Source organism: Syngnathus leptorhynchus, chromosome 8 (assembly GCF_054491065.1).
Source record: "Syngnathus leptorhynchus isolate UIUO chromosome 8, UIUO_Slep, whole genome shotgun sequence".
Taxonomy (NCBI): Eukaryota; Metazoa; Chordata; class Actinopteri; order Syngnathiformes; family Syngnathidae; genus Syngnathus; species Syngnathus leptorhynchus.
The window spans coordinates 13888611-13910000 of NC_141202.1; the positions used below are offsets into that span (position 1 = coordinate 13888611).

The 21390-nt window shown below is 46.2% G+C and overlaps 3 protein-coding genes across 8 annotated transcripts in view; 2 read left to right on the forward strand and 1 right to left on the reverse strand.

The window, feature by feature from the left end:
• The first annotated feature begins 6769 nt into the window (after positions 1-6769).
• LOC147053838 (putative acidic leucine-rich nuclear phosphoprotein 32 family member C) lies at positions 6770-10574 on the forward strand. Of its 2 annotated transcripts, XM_085918160.1 has the most exons (7): positions 6777-6970; positions 7380-7529; positions 8200-8322; positions 8420-8573; positions 8922-9007; positions 10139-10202; positions 10263-10574. In XM_085918160.1, exons 1-7 carry the CDS (start codon positions 6917-6919, stop codon positions 10337-10339), a joined length of 708 nt encoding a protein of 235 aa, XP_085774286.1. In that variant the 5' UTR covers positions 6777-6916; the 3' UTR covers positions 10340-10574. The 2 variants fall into 2 exon arrangements, with proteins under 2 accessions (XP_085774287.1, XP_085774286.1); XM_085918161.1 differs by lacking the exon at positions 7380-7529 and having other exon boundaries at positions 6770-6970.
• Positions 10575-11335: 761 nt separating this feature from the next.
• The window catches only part of LOC147053839 (pleckstrin homology domain-containing family O member 1-like), a 27042-nt gene continuing 16987 nt past the window's right edge, over positions 11336-21390 (reverse strand). The window contains exons 3-6 of the mRNA XM_085918159.1: positions 14239-14382; positions 14060-14164; positions 12101-12199; positions 11336-12017 (exon numbers count right to left, since the gene is read on the reverse strand). Of these exons, the coding sequence (XP_085774285.1) occupies positions 11475-12017; positions 12101-12199; positions 14060-14164; positions 14239-14382 (891 nt within the window). The 3' untranslated portion in view covers positions 11336-11474. The remainder of the gene's footprint in view (positions 12018-12100; positions 12200-14059; positions 14165-14238; positions 14383-21390) is intronic.
• LOC147053840 (general transcription factor II-I repeat domain-containing protein 2-like) overlaps positions 16692-21390 on the forward strand; it is a 19928-nt gene continuing 15229 nt past the window's right edge. For 3 of the 5 annotated variants that reach the window (XR_015066902.1, XM_085918155.1, XM_085918157.1), the window contains exon 1: positions 16692-18514. Coding sequence is in view for 4 of the 5 variants with exons in the window: in XM_085918155.1 (XP_085774281.1) it covers positions 17385-18506 (1122 nt within the window). In the remaining variant the exon portion in view is untranslated. Of the gene's footprint in view, positions 20774-21390 lie in introns of those variants that run through there. The other 2 variants (XM_085918156.1, XM_085918158.1) reach the window with 2 other exon arrangements.

Below are 21390 nucleotides of genomic sequence, written 5' to 3' on the forward strand. Positions count from 1 at the left end.
AGTAACATGCTGGTGAAGCTTTGGAAAGACAGACTTCAGGTCAGCATGATTAAAATCACCAGCGAAGATGATGAGACCGTCACGGTGCGCCGTTTGCTGATCACTGACAGCCTAATACAGTTCATTAAGGGCCGTGATCCTGTCACTTCCAACGTTGGAAGGCGGGATGTAGACCGCGACAAGCAGAATCGCAGTAAACTCCCTTGGTAGGTAAAAAGGACGGCACTTAACGATCACAAATTCCGCCAGTGGCGAGCAGTGTCTGCATACCACTACAGAGTCCCGGCACCATTTGTCGCGGATGTAGATACAGATACCTCCTCCACGTGATTTTCCCCCTTTTTCAATGGCCTGGACTGCTCGATAGCACGCTAGGCGCTCCAGTTGCACAGCAGAGTCCGAAATGTTGACATTCAGCCAAGTTTCAGTGAACACGAGCACACAGCAATAACGCCCGGTTCGTGGATCTCAGCAGACGAATGTAATCCATTTTGTTGTCCAGCGACCGAACGTTCGCCAGAAGAATGGAAGGCAAGGCCGGGCGAGTTGGGTTCGCCGCTAGCCTGGCCCGGACGCCTCCGCGCTTGCCCCTCTTCTGCCTCCTCGCACACCGCTTCCGACGCTGCCTATCCGGGGAAGGAGTAGCAGACGAGTCCGGCGTTGGAGCAGTCCCAGTGCCTTTAATGTCCCCGTATCAAAGTTCAAAACGCTGTTTTTTAGTTTTATAGTGGTATAGTTTTATAGTGGTACACTAAGTAAAAAGAAGACAAAAGAAATACGGTCGTCGGTGCAGCATTTGAAGAAAAAAAAATGGGCTCCTCTTCAGTATTCTTGCCGGGTGCGTTGGCATCTTTATTTGCCACAGACACATCTTCTTTTCGTGTCTTTGAAGTGCTAGTCAGATGACAGTTTCCCATGTCTTTACACAGTCTTTTGCGTTGTCATTGAATTCAGCGAGATCTTTTAAGCTGCAGGGGTTGGGTAGTAGAGGGCAGACAAGGCAATGCTGCATGGTATGGTCCTCTTCTCCACATTCACAGAGGGTTGGGCCAGTTTTGTAGCCCCATCTGGCCATAGCAGCTTTTGATCTGCCTGTTCCTGTTCTCAGGCGGTTGAGTGTCTTCCACCGGACCCATGGTGCTTTTGAGCCGGGTGGGAGATCTTCGGAAGGGGAGATTCCCATGTCCACGGGAGGCAGGTCATTCTCAAGTTTTGTTGTCCATAGCTGGAGTCTTGTTTCTTCCTGAGATGTTGTGAGGGGCTGGACATGGCTGAGCAAGCTTCTCCTTGACTTCACTCGTTGGGCCAGGGATTCACGTTCATGAAGGATGTGGCGTTCATCGCTGGAAGATTTTGTCCTGTCTACTCGGCTGGTGACCTCCCTTCTCACATCTGGAGGTGCAATGCCAGCGAGGAGATGTAGATTGTTCACGTTGGTAGGCTTTAAGCAACCAGTTATCAAGTGGCAGGTGTTGTTCAACGCTGAGTCTGGTTTCTTGGCGTGGGTTGATCTCTCCCAAACAGGACATGCATACTCCACAGAGGAGTAGCATAGGGCCCGAGTGGTGCATCTTAATGTATGTGGTGTGGCTCCCCACTTTGAGTTAGCCAGCTTCTGTAGGATGTTGTTTCGCGAGCTGACTTTCAGTTTGGTGTTGTTGATATGTTCTCTGTAGGAGAGGGTGCGGTCCAGGCTTACACCAAGGTAGACGGGGTTGGTGCAGTTCTCAAGTGGTGTTCCAGACCATTCGATGCTAAGAGGTCGGTTTGCTTCCCGGTTCCTGAGATGGATTGAGCAGACTTGAGTCTTCGCAGGGTTTGCGTGTAGGTGGTTGCGCTCTGAGGTGCAATAGTTTGTTTCTATTGCTTCAAACGTGGTCTCTTGTGATATTATACAGAGGTTGTCTGCGTAGATCAGGGGTGTCCAAACGTTTTGCAAGGAGGGCCAGATTTGATAAAGTGAAGGGGCCCGGGGGCCAGTAGTTTTTTCGGACATTTTTTTAACTACAATTTCATCCAAATAAACACTGTTATAAAACAAATTTCATTCTCCCAATTGTCTTTATTTTTTAAATGACAAAATAACCAAATATAAGCCACTCAGGCAGATGTGAACAACTCTAAAAACACAAATTCTGCCTTTCATTCATATCTGAAGAGTCCGATAACATTGAACAAACTGTATGAAATACCTTAAATTTACGAGTTTAAAATAATTTTCGCCTCATGAACATTTTAAACAGGAGTTATAAGTAATACATAAAATACGATAACATTGAACAAACTGTATGAAATACCTTAAATTTACATGAGTTTAAAATTATTTTTGCCTCATGAACATTTCACATAGGGTTCACGCAGCCGGTTCGCGCGTACCCTTTTCACAACGGGTTTATTTCCGCATTTGACTTGCGCATGCTCCGCATAGCAGGACAGCTGGAGTCATGTTCTCGCTGTGAAATCACGCCGGGTCGCGCGAGATTACATTTCTGCGGCATAAATATAAAATAGCTTTGGTACGTGTGTATTAAAGCGCTGGTCAACAATGGCGGCGGGCCACAGACTAAAGATTTTATCACAGAGGCTGCGGGCCTGATGAAATTTGACCACGGGCCGCAATTGGCCCGCGGGCCGGACTTTGGACAAGCCTGGCGTAGATGAAACGTTCAGTGTTCTGGTCCATTGGCTGGTCATTGATTGATTGATCGATTGAATGATTTAACTTTATTTATCCCACAGAGAGGAAATTTACTTGTCACAGCAGCGTACACGAGTGTAAGAATACAAGAGACAAGTGCCAAACGTAAAAATTGATAAATAACAGACAAGGACAAAGAAAAGTGCCACTAGTGGCGGTAGAGACGAAACACATGATCAGGTGCCACGCATGTAGTAGAGTCTGACAGCAATGGGAATGAAGGACCAGCGGAATCTCTCCTTCCTACACCGTGAGTGTAATAGTCTGCTGCTGAAGGAGCTGCTCAGGGACCGCACAATGTCATGGAGGGTGTGAGAGGTGTTGTCCATGATGGATTTCAGGTTAATTAAAGTTCTCCACTCACCCATAACCTCTATGGAGTCCAGGGGACACCTCGCTCTCCTGACCAACTTATTTAGTCTCCCCCTGTCCCGGTCCGTACTGCCCCCACCCCAGCAGACCACAGCGTAGAGGATGGCTGAGGCCACCACAGAGTCATAGAAGGTCCTGAGGAGAGCCCTGCACACACCGAAGGACCTCAGTCTCCTCAGCAGGTGGAGTCGACTCTGGCCCTTCTTGTACAGGGCATGAGTATGATTAGTCCAGTCCAGTTTGTTGTTAAGGCGAACACCCAGGAATTTGTAGTTCTCCACTACCTCAATGTCCGATCCCTGGATGTTCACCGGAGTGAAGTGGGGTGCCGTCCTCCCGAAGCTCACAATCATCTCCTTCGTCTTGTTGGTGTTCAGCTGAAGCTGGTTGAGCTCACACCAGCTGACAAAGTCCTTGTTGACCGTCCTGTATTCCAGGTCGTTCTCCTCAGAAACATATACAACAATGGCCGTGTCGTCGGAGAACTTCTGGATGTGACAGTGTGTGGTGTCGTGGGTAAAGTGTACAGGGTGAAGAGGAAAGGAGAGAGCACCGTACCCTGGGGGACACCTGTGCTGCAGTGCACCATGTCAGACTCAGCGATGTAACCTCACCAGTATGTGAGGAAGTCTGTAGTCCATGCAGCCAGGCGTTGGTCCACACCCGGCTTCTCCATCTTCACCCTGAGCAGTGACGACTGGATGGTATTAAAAGCACTGGAGAAATCGAAGAACATGATCCTCCCAGTGCTCCCGATGTCCTCCAGGTGAAGCAGTGATCTGTGCAGTAAATAAAGCATAGTCCACCCCAACACCAGGGTGGTAAGAAAACTGCAGGGGGTCCAGCTGCACCCTTGTCCAAACAAACCCTACTATGTGACGTGCCGTGTCAGAGTCGCTCGGCTGGCAACTTCGCTCAGCCACACCTCTTCGTTATCGTCATGTCTGTCACCTGCTCCCTCCTACCTGATGTATTTAAACCCTGCCCGTGTGTTTCTCCCTGTCGGTGTCTACTGTTGTTTTCCGTCCCTGTCCACGTCCAGTCATCTAGTTTCCCCCGGGTCTTGTCTGGAAGCTCGTGGTCAGAATTTTACCCTTGTCCGAGTGGACTTCTGTTGGTCAGTCTGTCTGTTTGCTGGCCGTGAGTCTCTATCCCGTCTGTGTCTTCGTTGCCCACCTTCCTCCCTTCCAACTCCCTTTTCCCTTCAATAAACCCTGGTTCAAGCTGCATTTGGTCGCCCTGGCTCAACTCATTCCTGACATACTATGCATGTAAAAAAGGACACAAGTTTCAAGTGAGCTGACACCGGGCCGCTCCTTCGGCCGCGCATGAGTTTGGATAAGCTACCCTTCCCCAGCCATCAGCAATCACCCGACAGCCAACACCGCCTCCTTGTCAAGGTTCCTTCAAAGGTTTGCCAAATGCTCACCTGTACTTTATTTTTCAACACGTCCTGAAAAAAAAAACTGTTGGCCCGATTAACATTTTGCGAGCATTAACTACCTTGATCAACTCCTAACATGAACGAAACAACACCTGCAGCTGCTCAGCGGGCTGCCGAGACTATTGCCAGATTGTCTGTTGCACCGTTTGTGTCACTTCACGTCTTCTGGTGTCTATTAGTCAATGGTATGTTAGCATTAAGCTAGGTGGACTTGTTTGAAGTTGAGTAGACAACAGGAAAGGCAAAATATGGCTCGAAACCCAATATCAACTGCAAAGTCAAGTCCAAACACCGAAATCGGTTCACTCTCATCTTGAGGCAGCCGCCGGATAACGACCATGACGTGAACGCGCTGATCACGGTGTCATCTTACGATGATGCTATGTAACATGGGCGATGTTACCGTGTGATGACGATCTTTACTCACAATCAGTATGAGAATTGACTTTTTCCAACGTGCCCCGAAACAAGCTACCAGGCTGGATGCCATCACCAGGTTGCCAATCAACATTAGCCCCACTCCTACAGTCTGGAGCTCATCTTGACACACACACACGCACACGCACGCATACACACATACATACACACAGCATGTGAGCGTGCAAAGCGGTGAGAAGGAGACGGTGACGTGAGGTTGTCTGCTTACGGGAAGTCACGGCGCTGATGAGGCCTCCAACGTCGAAGCAGATCCAAACGCCACAACAGGCCGCGCCCAATCCATGAGCCTGCGCACAGGTCAGAGTTCAGGTGTCAACAATAATAGAAGAATATCCCGCACTCACCAGAAGGACGAAGCTCAGAAGAAGCAAGAAGAACTTGAGCACGTCCATTTTCACCTTCGACTTCATCGCCGTCTCACCTACACACACGCACACACACACACACACACACACACACACACACACACACACACACACACACACACAATTGTTTTGAAATAATTTTGAAGCCTCCCATACACAGACATCTGATAATCTCACTGTGGTAGCAAAATACCCTGCGAACATTTTGAAGTCTAATCGACGTACGTCGATTAGACGTATGCTAACCAGACGTCTCGGCTAAAACATGTCTAAAAATGGTCTAAAAGTGTAATAAATATAGACGTCTATGCCGACATCTATTAGACTATGTCTCGTCGGAACTTTTCTGCTCTGGCTCCTTTCCAGCCAGAGAGGTGGCATTCCATGTCCCTAGAGCCAGCCTCTACAGCCGGGGATCGGACCGGCAAGGTTCTCCCCGCCTTTGGTCGCCGCCCAGCTCACTTTGCACCCGACCCCTTTGGCCCCTCCTACAGGTGGTGAGCCCATGGGAAGGGGGACCCACGTTTTCTGTTCGGGCTATGCCCGGCCGGGCCCCATGGGCGAAGCCCCGGCCACCAGGCGCTCGCCTTCGAGCCCCACCTCCAGGCCTGGCTCCAGAGGGGAGCCCTGGTGACCTGCGAGAGAAAACTAGGTCCATTTGTCTCTTTCGTCATGAGGGGTCTTCTGAGCCGTGCTTTGTCTGGCCCCTCACCTAGGACCCTTTTGCCATGGGTGACCCTACCAGGAGCATGAAGCCCCAGACAACATGGCTCCTATCACAAGATCACAGGGGCACACAAACCCCTCCACCACGATAAGGTGACTCACAGAGGGGTGTGTGTGTGTGTGTGTGTGTGTGCGCGTGTGTGTATATGTATGTGTGTATATGTGTGTGTGTATATGATGTGTGTGTGTGTGTGTGTGTATATATATATATATATATGGCATGTGTGTGTGTGTGTATATATATATATATATATATTTATTTATTTATTTGTGCTCCATGTACTGCATAGCCCTGGATATCAATGCTCCAGACCCACCAAGCACGTGTTCTGTCATGTCGTCAGTTGTATTTGGATTATTTGGTGCTGCTCACGATTTGGCCCTCATTGAGCAATGGGTTCACCTGGGCTACTCTAATTACCAATTTCTGCTCAGTCCACACTTGGTTTTTCCTCCGATTTTTTCTGGCTTTTGAAGTTTTTAAGATGACAGATGAAGATTTAGCATGTTGCTGGTTTTATTGTCTCCAGTCAATCCGTATTTTCACTTCGGGTGAAGTAACGTGAGGATAAATGAGAAACGTTTGCAGTCTTTCAACGAGGTCACAATATGTAACAACTCCGCGCGACTGTAAAAATGCCTGATTTATTAAAGTAAGATCTCGTTGGGGAAGGACGGGATCAATTGGCGGATTAACCAATGGGAGGAGACTCCGTGATGATTCTATTGGCGTTGGCGGCTAGGGGCGTAGTTTGGCGACCAGTGTTCAACATGGCGATCTAGCTGAAAGTCTATGGCCTTCTTCGAGCTGCGGGCGTCACTTTTACGTTACATTTATTTTCTTTTGCTCTCGGCAGCTTTACAGCATTGAACATGGACATGAAGAAGAGAGTCCACTTGGAGCTGAAAAACAGAAGTCCGGCTCAGGTGCGTTTATAGCTTCGACTCGCCAAAAGTCTCCTTATGTGGGCTTCTTCCTTGCACAATCCTTAGTAATGTGCGCTCGCGCTACCATAGAGTCCGTGTTGTGATTGTCGACCGAGACGTCGACGTTTGTGGTCTTTCGCTTCGTCGCCATTGTTCAAGCTTCATGGTCCCGCTAGCCAGTCTTTGTCACGGGACCGAATGGCATAATTTGGCTCCTCTTTGGCGCGAAAACGTGCTCGCTCGGCCGCTTCCGGTTGGGATGCCGCCTCCGTTTTCTGGTTTAGTTGACCGTTTCCCGGACTCCATGCAGCCTTCGAAAATTAGCCATTATTAATAATAGCCATTATTAAGCAGGACACACACACTCACACACACGCACTGCTCAAGCGTGAGTTGTGTTGTCGTGCAGGTTTGCGTGTTGGCCTTGGACATGTGTCATTCGGGCGATGGCGAGGTGGACGGTGTGACGGAGGAGTTTTCTGGTCTGGAGGTTCTGCGTATGGCCAACGTGGGCCTCAAGTCGCTCTCCAAACTGCCTTCGCTGCCCAGGCTACACAAGGTTGGCCAACATGGAGCTCACTTGTGCAACCAGGAAAGCCCTCCTTTCAATCTTCGACACACCGACACAAATGTCTTTCATCTTAACACCTTAAACTGTATTGTCTGTAGGCCGCGGCCATTCACTGAGTTGCCCTTCATTCATGTTTCCATTTCCATTTCAAGAAAAACTTTGTTTTTTTTCAAGTTCTAAAAGCGTTATGTTTTTCACACAAAAAATGGGGTAAATAAGACAAAAAAGTCAATCGAAAATCCCCCAAATATAAAAAAAATAATAATTGCAAAAACCATGATGCCAATGAAATCGCCTAGTGTGCAGTTAGTTTGTTAGTTGGTTCACAACCCTTTGCTGTAGTTGAGCATGAATAGTGAGAAATGTGATTTGAAAAATGAAATTTATTCATAGCACATATTTTGTCTGCATCTAAATTAGCATTTTTGCACCATGTGGCCCCACGGTAGCACCAGTGATAAATTGCAGCCTCATCCAATGTTGAAGTTGTCATTTCCCATCAAATCAACCATCATCCTTTTTGGCACGCCTTCAGAATCAAATGCCAGCCCAACAGGAACTGAGAAAAACGAAGTTGCTGGATTGCAGCACGTACAACGCTCGCGCGTGACATTTGCCGTCCCACTGCCGCTGACCTCACATGTCGTCCCTTTGTAAGCTGGAGTTGAGTGGCAACGTCATCTGCGGCGGTTTGGAGGCGCTCGCCCAAAAGTGTCCCAACTTGACGCACCTCAACATCAGCGGGAACAAGATTTGCAACATGGCCGCCCTGGAGGCTCTGGTGAGTGGCCATCGACGTCGAGTGACGGGTGTTCTGCTGACGTGAAATCCCCCCCACACATACACACACACACACACACGCACACTTCCTCGCGCAGGAGCCCCTGAAGAAGCTGAAGACTTTGGACGTGTCGGGTTGCGAGGTGAGCGCTCAGGACGACTACCGCGATGCCGTCTTCCGCCTCCTGCCCAACATCACCTATCTGGACGGATACGATCGCCATGACAACGAGGCTCCGGATTCTGACGACGGTAACGACCAAATAAGGGTTTTGGGTGGCTCTGCATTTTGGGATGAAAGTCACTGTTGTTACTAATTTTGTCCACTGGGGGCCCAAATGACCGGCACCTCCGTGACTGCGGAATTGGCTGCCACTTGCCTGATATTGATGCCAAAGGGTCAAAGTTGTCCCTGCAAACGACTCAAGAGAAACACTGTAAAGCAGTCGTCAGTGATGGCAGTGGGCTGCAGTGGCCGCTTGAGCTCAAATGAGGAACTCCTCCACTGAAATAACTCAACATCAACAAAAACTGAACAAGTCGCAAGAAGTGGACGTCCCAGGCAATTTCTGATAGGTTCTGTGGGCCATTGGGTTACAGACGAGAGCGACGGCGCCGGTCCACACAGCGACGATGAGCACGAGGAAGAGGTGGGGCTGTCGTACCTGATGAAGGAGTGTATCCAGGTGGGTTACTTGAATTTGAGAGCACAACAAAATAATACACTCAAAAAATATATTAAAAAAAAAAAAAGTTTTAAAAACTATTTTTTTCCCCCAATTAATTTCTAGGGCGTTTTTCAGAATAGGTATTAAATTTATTTCAATGGCGGACCCGTTCCCCCACAATCCTTTTGTAGTGACTGGAGAGGAGGAAAGTGAACATAATTTATCGTTCCTCCTTTGCGAAAAATCAGAAAAGAAAATGCTTTGAATCTGTTTCCGCCTCTCAAAAATCCAATCAAAAGCTTCATTTAGTAAAGATGAATCCAAAAGCACATTTCATGTTTCAGTCATGACCGAAATCAGTCGAATATAAACACCGTTTGCGAGATTGACCGTTGTGCTGTTCTGTCACGTGCACCTTGGCCACAATCTGAGCTATCCCACACATAAAGGTTGAAATGCGTCCTGCTTTGCGGCGTTGCGCAGCAGTCGTGCTTTTTTTTTTTTTTTTTGCCACACACACACACACACACACATACACACCGTCACTCACACACATTCACACCGTCATCTGTGGGAATCGAACTCCTGCACGCAAGACAAGCAACTGCACTCCTACGCCATCAGCCACTCCCAGCAGCCGTGCTCTTTGATATGTTGACTTTGGGCAAAATGGCTTTTCCTGAGTAAGGCGAAGCTTTTTCTTTGTTACCATCATACGTTGGCTTTTGGTCAAAATGGCTTTTCCTCAGTAAGATGAACCTTTGTGTTGCTTCACACAGACGCAAGCTCCAATTGGCTGGCTGTTGCCTTTTGGAGTCACCCTGAATTCACATTGGCAGCTGGAAGCTTCTCTTTGGGGCAGTTTGCCAAAGCGCAGCTCGAGTCGACTGCCATTACACAGCGCGTGCTAGCGTCAGTGCACAGTGGCCCGTCTTGGATTTTGCGAGCCGTTTCCTAGGAAATGCTTGGCAAGAAATGGGTTGTGGCAGCAAAATTGTCAACTTTGACTGCCTTTGTAATCAGCAGAGATGCGCTTTCCACCACACAGGCCACTGCCCAAAAAAACAAACCATCCCGAGCAGTACACAGGGAGGAAGGATCTGTGCAATGTGTGCTGCTTACTTTTGAATAATTGCCACTTGTCTTCAGGATGAGGACGACGATGGTGAATATGTGGAGGAAGAAGAGGAGGAGGACGACGATGAAGACGGAGGTTAGTTCACACAAGCAAAAGGAAATTTCGACTGAGGCTGATGCTTCGTCGGCTTCTCAGACGACGAGGCGCTCCGAGGCGACAAGAGGAAGAGAGACGAGGAGGAGGAGGAAGACGCGGACGAAGACGACCAATAGTCAAGCAGGGCTGGGTCCCTCTTGTTTGCTGAGCTTGGAGCCACGGAGAAAACGGTTGGTGATCAGCTGGTCCTGGTCTTGTCTTGGTCCCGCTTCTGGTGTGTAAATACAAGTGAACTTTGAAAGTCCCGTCAGTTCGTCCATACCCCCACCCTTTTAACATTGGTTTTGTTGTGGTCTGGCATTACCATGGATCACGTGACTGACTGTTTTTCAATAAAATTGCCACCAGCAACATGACTTGTCACAGTGATTGATAGGAGCGGTTTTCATAGCATTTGGATGTTGGAGGTGTCAAGATTATTATGCGTCCAAACGAAACAAAAAACTGTCTTTGTGAAAACAGCAAAAACACCTACTCTAAGTCCAGACAAGAAGGCGTGCATATTGATGATGTCGTTACAAAGGCACACTTGCGCTCATTGCCTTTAGCCAAACTGCCCTAACTACCACTCAGCACCACCTACTGGTGGCTCCGCATTAGTCATGTCCCAGCCATCGCGACCCCCGGGTGAACGTGTTGCGCTGACATTAGGTCGCTCCCAGTTAGCAAAGCACAGACGATGTTTCCCTTTTATTCATCCTGTCGTTTGGTTTGATAGATGGTGGACATTTGAGCATGAGGTTCATGTTAGGGTTGATAGATTAGTTTGATCCTATGCTTATGTTGGAATGTAACCTGTAATAATTTACCAAACGTGTCCTGTCTTAACAAAGTAGTAAAACAAAGTGCTAAGATCTCTTGAACTGATTGACCAGCTGCAGAGGAAGCAATCAAAGTTGTTCTGTTTACAAATCGTATAACACCCCCTGCTATGATTTGACCAGAGGCCAGGGGTTCACCCCCACCCTGTCCACTCTCACCTCCACCCTGCTTTCTCTCAATAAATACTTTCTTGCAAGAATCCAAAGTCAGACTTAGCTTGATCATCGCTGTACGCACAGTGACGGATGACTTCTCCACTTGCAAGTGCTTAAAGGGCATACTGTCTCCTGTGTGGTTCTTGCAAAATAAGTTAGAGTGAGCACCACTCTTAACAGTTCAGGTTGAGGAATGGTGCTGGTCTTGGAGATGGTCTTGGGACTGATCCAGCTGGCAGTGGAGGTTCCTGAGCTCCTTGACCTCATGCAGGACCTAGAGGGCCCGCTCCAGTGCCTCCAGTGCCTCCTTCAGGAGGCAGGAGGCTTTTGCTTTCGTTTCCTCCACCGATTGCGTCCCTTCTTCATCTCGGCCTTCCGGTTGGTCCCGTGCGGGCGGATCCCACGCAACCGCCAGCAGCTGCTCCATCTGCACCAACTTGAGGCTGATGAGGTGGCGCAAGTGGCAAACGGACGCTGAAGTGTTGGGGCGCGGTGGTGCGGCCCAGTTCTTATCCAAATGGCAGGAAATCTCATCCACAGAAGAGCAGCGATGCTTTTGTGATGTCCCGGCTTCTTTACCCGATCTGGAAGTCCAGCTGCGATCAGTCTGTTGCCGAGCTGCCGTCTCACAAAGGAAACTCTGCGATTTGCGAGACGCTTTTGCAGTCTTGGCAAAGAGCGCACCATTGGGGCTGGACCCGGGACAGTCCGAGGTGGTAGGGGAGTCTTCTGGAATGGGGCTGTCAGGTTCACACGGAGCTGGAATGTCTTCCTTGTGAATCAGACCCAAACTCACGGTCCTGTCTGATGAGGACGCCTGGAAAAAGGAGCCAGGACAACTTAAGAGGCCTACACATGGCCTACACAACAAAGTTTCACAAGTCGAAAGCAGTGACCGACCACAGCCAGCAGGTGACCTCGGCTCGGTGGGCGGCGAACATGACGGATCCGGGCTCGGTCTCGTGTCAGGTGACACAGATGAGCCTCGTCCGCCGTCACCTGAAATGCAAACACCAGATTTGGGAAGACATCGGACTGCTCCTGTGGTGGCACCCCTTGACAAACGCGCTTGGGTGTTGCACACTATTTGTTGGGCCAAACCAACCACCGCCGGTTTCACACGGACCAATTTCTCTGACGAACGGATACACCTTACAGCAGGAGAAGCCTTGTTTGGAAAGCGAAAAACCGATGCAGTACGGCGTCAGCGCTGTGTCGTTTTCAATAAAAACATGACGAACACGTTTGCGTCAGTCAATTTTCATTTCTAGGGTTAGGGTTAGGATTTATTTCATTTTGGTGACTCGGTGGAGCACTGGGTAGCACGTCCACCTCACAGTTAGGAGGGTGCGGGTTCGAATCCACCTCCGGCCCTCCCTGTGTGGAGTTTGCATGTTCTCCCCGAGCCCGCGTGGGTTTTCTCCGGGCACTCCGGTTACCTCCCACATCCCAAAAACATGCTTGGTAGGCCGATTGAGCACTCCAAATTTCCCCTAGGTGTGAGTGCGTGTGCAGATGGTTGTTTGTCTCTGTGTGCCCTGCGATTGGCTGGCAACCAGTTCAGAGTGTCCCTACTGCCCGATGACGGCTAGGATAGGCTCTAGCACGCCTGCGAACCCCGTGGGGCCAAAGCGATTCAGAGAATGGATGGATCGATTTATTTCATTTTATTTAAATTCGTTCGCGTTCTCCTGTTGAAGCGGGGTGCGTTCAAAGACCAATCGTACAGATGGAACACTCACTCGCTTCACCAAAAAGCAATGCTATAATTACGTGAGCTCTTTGCATAAACCTCGATGAAAAGGAGCTCCACTTTTTGGGGAGTGTTACATGCTACAAGGGGCATGTATATATTACAATGGAGATCCTTATACTTTATTGTGATCATCATTAATCCATTTTTATTATTCAGGTGTTTTCAAAGCAACTTAATATTGTTGCATTTATTAAGTTGCATTAAAATAACAGTGTACCATAATTAAATGCTGACACTATAGCAATGTCAAAAGTGTTAATTTAAGAAAAAGCCACACGTTTTGTGATGAAATCTTTCATAACGGGAATGATTTGAGTGAATTCATTTGAATGTATGATTGAGAAGAAATTTTAGTTCTGAAGGCTCCTGTTGTCGCAAGCAAAGTGAAAATTAAAAAAAAAAATTCAAAATAAAACTTCTAATTTGGGGAATTACGGCACGAAAGTTGCCCACACACCAGCAGAAGGCAGGGAGAACCCACACAATTGCAGTGCGTACACTTGTACCTTTTTATATATTTTTTTATAATAATAAGAGTTCTTAAACATATTTACAGTTTTCTATTGTTATAGAAAATTTGTTATAGTAAGAGTTCTAAAAACATACTGCCGTAGCAAACTAGCGAGGAGGAGCTACAGCAGTCTACACTTACTGTCTGTCTGTCTGTGTGTGTGTGTGTGTGTGTGTGTGTGTGTGTGTGTGTGTGTGTGTGTGTGTGTGTGTGTGTGTGTGTGTGTGTGTGTGTGTGTGTGTGTGTGTGTGTGTGTGCGTGCGTGCGTGCGTGCGTGTGTGTGTGTGTGTCACGCGCCCGATTTTGCAGCTGCTGGCCAGCCGCCCGCCCAACATCCGGTGTGGCATCGTTGGGCGTGTGCGCGTGCCCAATCTTGCGGCTGCTGGCCAGCCGCCCGCCCGACATCCGGTGTGGCGTCGTTGGACGTGCTTGGTTTGTGTCTGCCGTCCGCCCGCACGGTCTCCTGGATTGTAATCCGTCAGTGAATTTGGGCTCCTTTTTTTTTTTGTGTCCAAACTTGGCAACTCGAATTCAAAGGGATGCCCCGTTTCCTGGCCGTAAAACTGGCTGTGGCATGGGCTATTTACCATACCTGATCCAGGATTTTCTTCTTGGCCCTGGCGATGGCGACATTGAGCACGCTAATCCATGACTCTTTGTCCTCCGGACTAACTGCCAGGAAGAGGACGCTCACCACCTATTCGCGCAAACGCACACATAACGTAACGTAACAGGAGCAGTAAAAAAAATGCGCGCTTTCCGCTGGCGTACCGTGTTGTGCGCCGAGCAGCGTCGTTGAAGCACAAACTTGCTGCGATTCCTTTTGCTCCGACTTTTATTTTTGGGGTTGGTGACGTCATCGCAGCTGCCGAATTGGCTCAGGTCCAAAACATCGTCAGAGCTAGCTCGGCGTCCCTGCGGCACACGCAGCCCAAATGGCCTCACTCCTTCTAAACAAGCGCTCGGCTGCTTGCGTGCGATCAAACGAATTTTTTCTCACTTTTGTGCAAGTTAGCTTGGTCCAATCCTTTTCAAATAATGGGGCGGTGCGATGCCAGGGGAACATGCTTTTTTTTGGCTGTTCTAGATTAAAGGGTAATTAGACATCCACGGTAGTAGATGGGAGTAGCGGTATCATTGTAAGAGTGTGCGCAGGGAGTATTCGCTCTATAATGCAGAGCGCCTGGAACATATGCAACCAGAGCGGGCGATAAAAAGTGCAGTGCCACACCATTGAAAAATATTTAACAGGGTTGCGGAGAGAGACGGAGATGAGAGAAATGAGAGTCACCCGAAAGCTAAGACAAGAAAATATGACGAGCCGTATGTAGTACTCGGCTTCAATGTGACTACGGTGGGAGACGAGGAAAGACCGGTGTGTTTACTGTGCCGTAAAATGTTGGCAGCGGACAGTATGAAGCCAAAAATATAAAGGCGGCATTTAAAGACATTGCACCTGAAGAGGGAGCAACAGCAATGTGTACATGTTCTATTAGGGGAGACAATCTCTGTACAATGTGATGCTCATATATGTACAATTCTTTTATTATTTTATGTAAACATAACTGCTCAATCAGAACACGTATACAACACACAACTGGATGAACACACACAGGGGGGTGACGCCCCCCACACTCAGGTACGAAATGGTCATGTGACAAGTTCCCGCCTTTCCGGGCAGTATAAAAGAAGCTGACCTGGAGACAGAAGCGGTTGTTTCATCTGCTGCCGTGCCTTGTGTACTGGCCACCATTAAACAACCCAAGATCTTGACAATAAAGAATCAACTCCATACTCCACATCCTTGCTTTCCTGGCTCAACAACGGACATCCCGTACAACACGCAACAAATGGTGACCCTGACGTGTATTTTGTCCAGTTGAGCGGGTTCAGCCGCTTTCAGGTGAGGCTTGCCGCTCCGGTCCGGAGGTCCGGAGGCCCCTGCCATTGCAAGGTAAGAAAGTTTTTTCTTTCATGAACTGGGACCTCCGCACCGTGGTGGCATTGCCCTGTCTGGCGCTAAGCGTATTTTGCCGTGAGTTGAACGGGTTTGTGCACATGAACTTGTTCTGGTAAAATAAAGCGGACGGGTATGGGCAAGAGTTGTTCTTTATTGGGGTATATGTGGTACGTTGTTTGTGTTTTTGTTTGAGATAAACTTTTGAGAAACGGGTTCCTCGGCGTTGCGGTTTTGCGACCTCGATTTAGTTCGAGGTTTATGCCTTGTAACAGTGTTTGGGTTGTTTGAGATAAACTTTTGAGAAACGGGTTCCCGTACAACACGCAACACACCCAAATCACGCTGATTAGATTCTTGAGTTTTTTCAGTGAAAACGGGCTGAATATTGGCAACTATAATCCCGTTTTGTGAACCCTACTTCAGTCATCAGCGAGCACTGTTAGCATCATATAAAGTAGCTTCCCAAATTACTCAGTGCAAAAAAACAAAAAAAAAAACACACAAAAAAACACTATAGCAGAATAGCTGATACTAGTGTTGGCTCGTGAGAGAACGATTCATTGAAAAGAACGAATCTTTTCAGTGAACGTGAGTGAACGGATCACTTTCTGTAGTGATTCGTTCTTTTTTCAGTTCATATGACTTCAACCAACATGCAATGACGTAACTTATCCCACATAGTAGATGTTGGCAATGCGCATTGATGTGTGACCCCACCGTAAAACAAAACGAAGTAGAAAAATGATGTAATTTCTCGTTCACAAACGAGTCAGTGAATTGCATTTCTCGCACATCAACATAATGGATCAGTGGCTGAGTGATTTGCATTTCCCATTCATCGCGAGAACGAATCAGTGGGTGAATGAGTGCTGACTTTCTCGTTCGCGAACAAGTCAATGAGTGAACTGCCTTCCCTTGCATCAACGGATCAGTCAGTGAATGTGTTGCGTCTCCTGGCGTGAACAATTCAGTGAGTGAACGTGAACTATGTAAGCCAGAAGGTAGATTTACGATTTGTTAAGGAAAGAAAGAACCACTCACTAAAACACCACTTCTTTCGTGTTCGTTTTCTCTAAGTCGTGGGCATACTATGGCCCGCGGGCCATATACGGCCCGTTGGTCTTTTTAATCCGGCCCGGCAAACATCTCCCAGTTATATCAAAATATACTGGCGAACCTTGTTAACTTTTTCCTGTAATGCCCACATTTCCCAATAGATGGCGCACTTGAGCATTTGCCCCCTCTTCTTCCTGGTTAAGCTTTTCCCAGAAGAAGCACTCTCCTTCTCGGTTTCCGCGGTAAAGCTTTCCTCCTTTTAAAAACAAACACGAGTTTATCAAAGAAAAGAAAAGTCGACAGTGAGTACCGAGTGTTTAAAACAGAATGGACAACAAAATATTTTTTCAAAGAAGTCCGATCAAAGGCTGTATGTTTGATATGCCAAGAAAGTGTCGCGGTTTTTAAGGAGTACAATATTAGCCGTCACTTTGCTACAAAGCATGCCAATTATGCCAGCAAGCTGTCGGCGCAAGAACGGGCAGCTACGGCTGAGAAGATGGCAGCCAATTTACTGTCCTAGCAAAACCTTTTTCACCGACAAACTGCGCTCCAGGAGTCAACTACCAAGGCAAGCTTTTTGCTGGCATTCAAATTAGCAGCAGCTAGCAAGCCTTTCTCCGAAGGTGAGTTTTTGAAAGACTGCATGGTGGAGACTGCAGGTGTTCTGTGTCCGAAAAATCAAGGCAAGTTTGAAAAAATCAGTTTGTCACGTCGGACTGTGACTCGCCGTGTGGAACTAATTGATGAACATATAGCTAGCCAGCTAAACTAAAAGGCAGAGTTCTTTCAGTTATATTCACTTGCACTTGATGAAAGTAATGATTTCAAAGACACAGCGCAGCTCCTAATTTTTATCCGAGGAATAAATGACAGCTTTGAGATAACGGAGTTTTTGACCATGGAGTCTTTGAAGGGAACAACGCGGGGAGAGGATTTGTATGACAAGATGTCTGCTGCCATCGAGAAACATAAACTACCTTGGAGAAAACTTGCCAATGTCACGACGGATGGATCACCAAATTTAACAGGAAAAAACACTGGGCTGCTGAAACGAATCCAGGATAAAGTAAAAGAGGAAAATCCTGAACAAAATGTTATTTTTCTTCACTGTATCATTCATCAGGAATCACTTTGTAAGTCTGTATTGCAGCTTAACCATGTTGTGAATCCAGTCGTAAAGCTTGTGAACTTTATACGCGCAAGGGGACTCCAGCATCGTCAGTTCATCACGTTCCTGGAGGAAATTGATGCGGATCATCGGGACTTACTTTACCACTTTCGTGTCCGGTGGTTAAGTTTGGGCAAAGTTCTTCAACGCATTTGGGACCTGAAAGAAGAGATTGGCACATTTTTTGAGTTCAATGAGAAATCTGACGAATTTCCTGAGCTACGAGACCAGAACTGGCTTTGTGATTTTGGGTTTGCTGTGGACGTATTTTCACACTTGAATGAACTGAATGTGAAACTGCAGGGGAAAGATCAGTTTGTGCACGACATGTACAAACATGTTACAGCGTTTAAATCTAAGCTCTTTTTATTCTCCAGACAAGTTGCGAACGCATCCTTCACTCATTTCGCCACACTTGACACTCAGGAAGAGGCGACGCGATATCCAAAGAAATACAGCAAATCACTGGAGTCACTTCAGCTCGTGTCATGTCCCTTCTCACAAGACCCTGAAACAGTACCACATGAGGTGCAATTGGAACTGATCGATCTTCAGTCTGACGCCACCTTAAAGGAAAAGTTCAACACTCTTAAACTTAATGACTTTTATGCTTCACTGAACGAAGCCACCTTTCCAAACCTACGGAGGACGGCACAGAAGATGCTGGACTTGTTTGGCTCAACCTATGTATGTGAGCAGACATTCAGTGTTATGAACATGAACAAATCCCGTCACAGATCCAGGATAACTGACCAACACCTCGGATCTATCCTGAGAATCGCTACAACAAAACTTACTCCAGACTTTGATGCACTGACAAAACAGGGAGATCAACAACACTGTTCCCACTGAAACTGATGGTGAGTTTTCCTGCTGTGTTTATTCAACTGAAATGTAATTAAATTAATCATTAATAGGTCAAATCCTGTACGTAATTTATATAACACTTCATCCATCTGTTCCTGACTCGGCCCCTCTGTCAAATTTTAGAACTCATTGTGGCCCTCGAGTCAAAAAGTTTGCCCACCCCTGCTCTAAGCTAACGACTAACTTTATTGCATGAAGGGATGCAGCAGCGGGGAGATTATGCGTCTCTTTGGGAAATCTTTATTTTATAATACTTACAGTAGTTTTTTAAATAACGTGTATCCACATACACGGCAAAAATATTCTTATACAATACAGTAATCCCTCCCTACATCGCGGTTCGTTCATTGCGGTTTCACTACGTCGCGGATTTTTTTCCAAAATAAAAAAATAAAAATCAAATTCAAAATAAAACTTCTAATTTGGGGAATTATGTAACGAAAGTTGCCCACACACCAGCAAGTCAAGTCAAGCAGTGCGTACACTTGTACCTTTTTATAATAAGTTATAATAAGAGTTCTAAAACATGTTTACAGTGTTGCACCTTGTTATAGAAAAATTGTGATAGTAAAAGATTTCTAAAAACACATTTACTGTATGTACACAAGGTACCTTGTTATGAAAAAAGTTATAACAAAAGATGTTCTAAAAACATATTTACAGTATGTGTTAAGAATTCTCCATGTTATGTTATTCAGTCGTGCTTTGATTTGAGGTAGGGTGCTTTATTTTGAAGGCCGTTTTCAGGCGATACCACTTTCTGTTTCACGATCGTGTACATACATGTTACAGTGGTACAGCAGTCATTGACGATGTACGTGGGTCTCCTAACAAGAGAAATGAACGATCACATATGTTTAACCTTTAGGACAATGTAGTATTGCTCCAAATGTTGGTTTACGTTCCTTTTGAGGTCCGTTTTTGCGGGTTAGCACGATCGCAAATTAGCATTTTTCTTCTAACGCGTTAGCCTGCCTAGTACTTGTTAACATGTTACACCCACACACGTATATTTATATTTTCAATATTTATACAAACTTTTCTGTATGTTATTTATACTATTAATGCATTATTTACAAGTTTGAAATTTTTTTTAATGTTCTAATAATAAAATATGCACTTAAATGGTTTCATATACATTTATTGACACAAAAAATATACAGATGAGCGGATGACCCTACTTCGCGGATTTCACTTATCGCGGGTGATTTTTGGAACCAATTATCCACGATAAACGAGGGATTACTGTATATCTAGTGCCATTTCACATTAGATTGCTGGTTGCTGGACATCCACTTTTTGATTTCCATAATATGTATTTTATATGCCCTCTTTGCATCCATTACTGCCTGGTGATCCTGAAAGGGGGATCCTTCCATCAGGTTTCTCATTTTTCCCCTAGTAGTTTTTTTGGGGAGTTTTTCCTTGCTCTTTTGGGAGCTCAAGATCAGGGGATGCTTTGAGAATAATTATCAATTGTTTGTCTATGTGAAGCCCTTTGAGACGGCTTGTGATTGAGGGCTATACAAATAAACTTGACTTGACTTGTTTGAAATGTACTTTTATTATTATTTCAATAAACTTTTATTTTAAAACTTGTCTGCTGCTTGAGTGTTATTCATTGTTTTTATTTTTGAGCATGAAAACATAAAAATCAGACATTTGATTAACTGCTTGTTAATGACAATATGTATGTTTTACGTTATGTGTCAAGTGTCCCCCAAAATAACAAATGTAGGCATATTGTGTCACGAGGCCACCTAATGGGCCAATGTCTTTGTTTCAGTATCTTTTTATTTATTTCCGTATTTTATTATTGTTTATATTTGTGTGCATTGTGCAATAAACCGATATAGCCAGCAAGTAAACCTACATAAACCAAGTCGTCAAATACACATTCTTGACACGCGATTGTATTTAAAAAAAAAAAAAAAAAAAAGCATAATCCTTTCTCAGGTCATTTGAGCTCACACAAACTGTGTATATATGCCCAGTGTGTCGGCTGGGATAACAGCAATCCGCTCTGCCACTCACTCGTGAATCTTCGCGAACGACCAATCAGCAGCGAGCTTTAGATGGAAGAGGGAGTTTACCGAATGGAGGATATGCATGTGGCGTCACAGACCGGCCGACAGTTTGCTTGGGTGGCAAAAAGCGGCGGACGCTAGTGATGTGAATTTCAGTTCTTTTAGGTGAACTGAACCTTTAGAATCAGTTCACTCAAAAGATTCGTTCAAACTAATCGTTCAACAAATCTGACACATACACACACACGAATCCGTTTTTGTTTTTTTGTTTTTTTAGTAAAATCCAGTGGAAACAACCCATACACATCAAACAATACAACTACAGTTCATGAAAGTTTACGCTCGAAAGATTGAATCCATTAGGGATGAGATTACGATGACCATTCCAATCGCTCAATCGAGACCGTTGATTACCGGCGCTGACGATCATGCAATAACCCTCTCAAATTTTAAAAGGGTGTCCCTTGAAAGGCTTACACAATTGGTTAGTGCGGCTAAACAAACAACATGTTTACTTGACCCGCTTCCAGCCAAACTATTCAAAGAATTATTTCAAGTTTTAGGACCGTCCGTCTTAAATATAATTACCGTAATTTTTGGACTATAAATCGCTCCGGAGTATAAGTCGCACCAGCCATAAAATGCACAATAAAATGAAAAAAACATATATAAGTCGCACCGGAGTATAAGTCACACTTTTGGGGCAAATTTATTTGTCAAAATCCAACACCAAAAACAGACATGAACCAGCAACAACAGGCTAAACGATACGGTATGCTAACGTGACATATATACAAACGAGCAGCTGAGAACGGGCTTGACGTAACATTCTGAGTTATTCA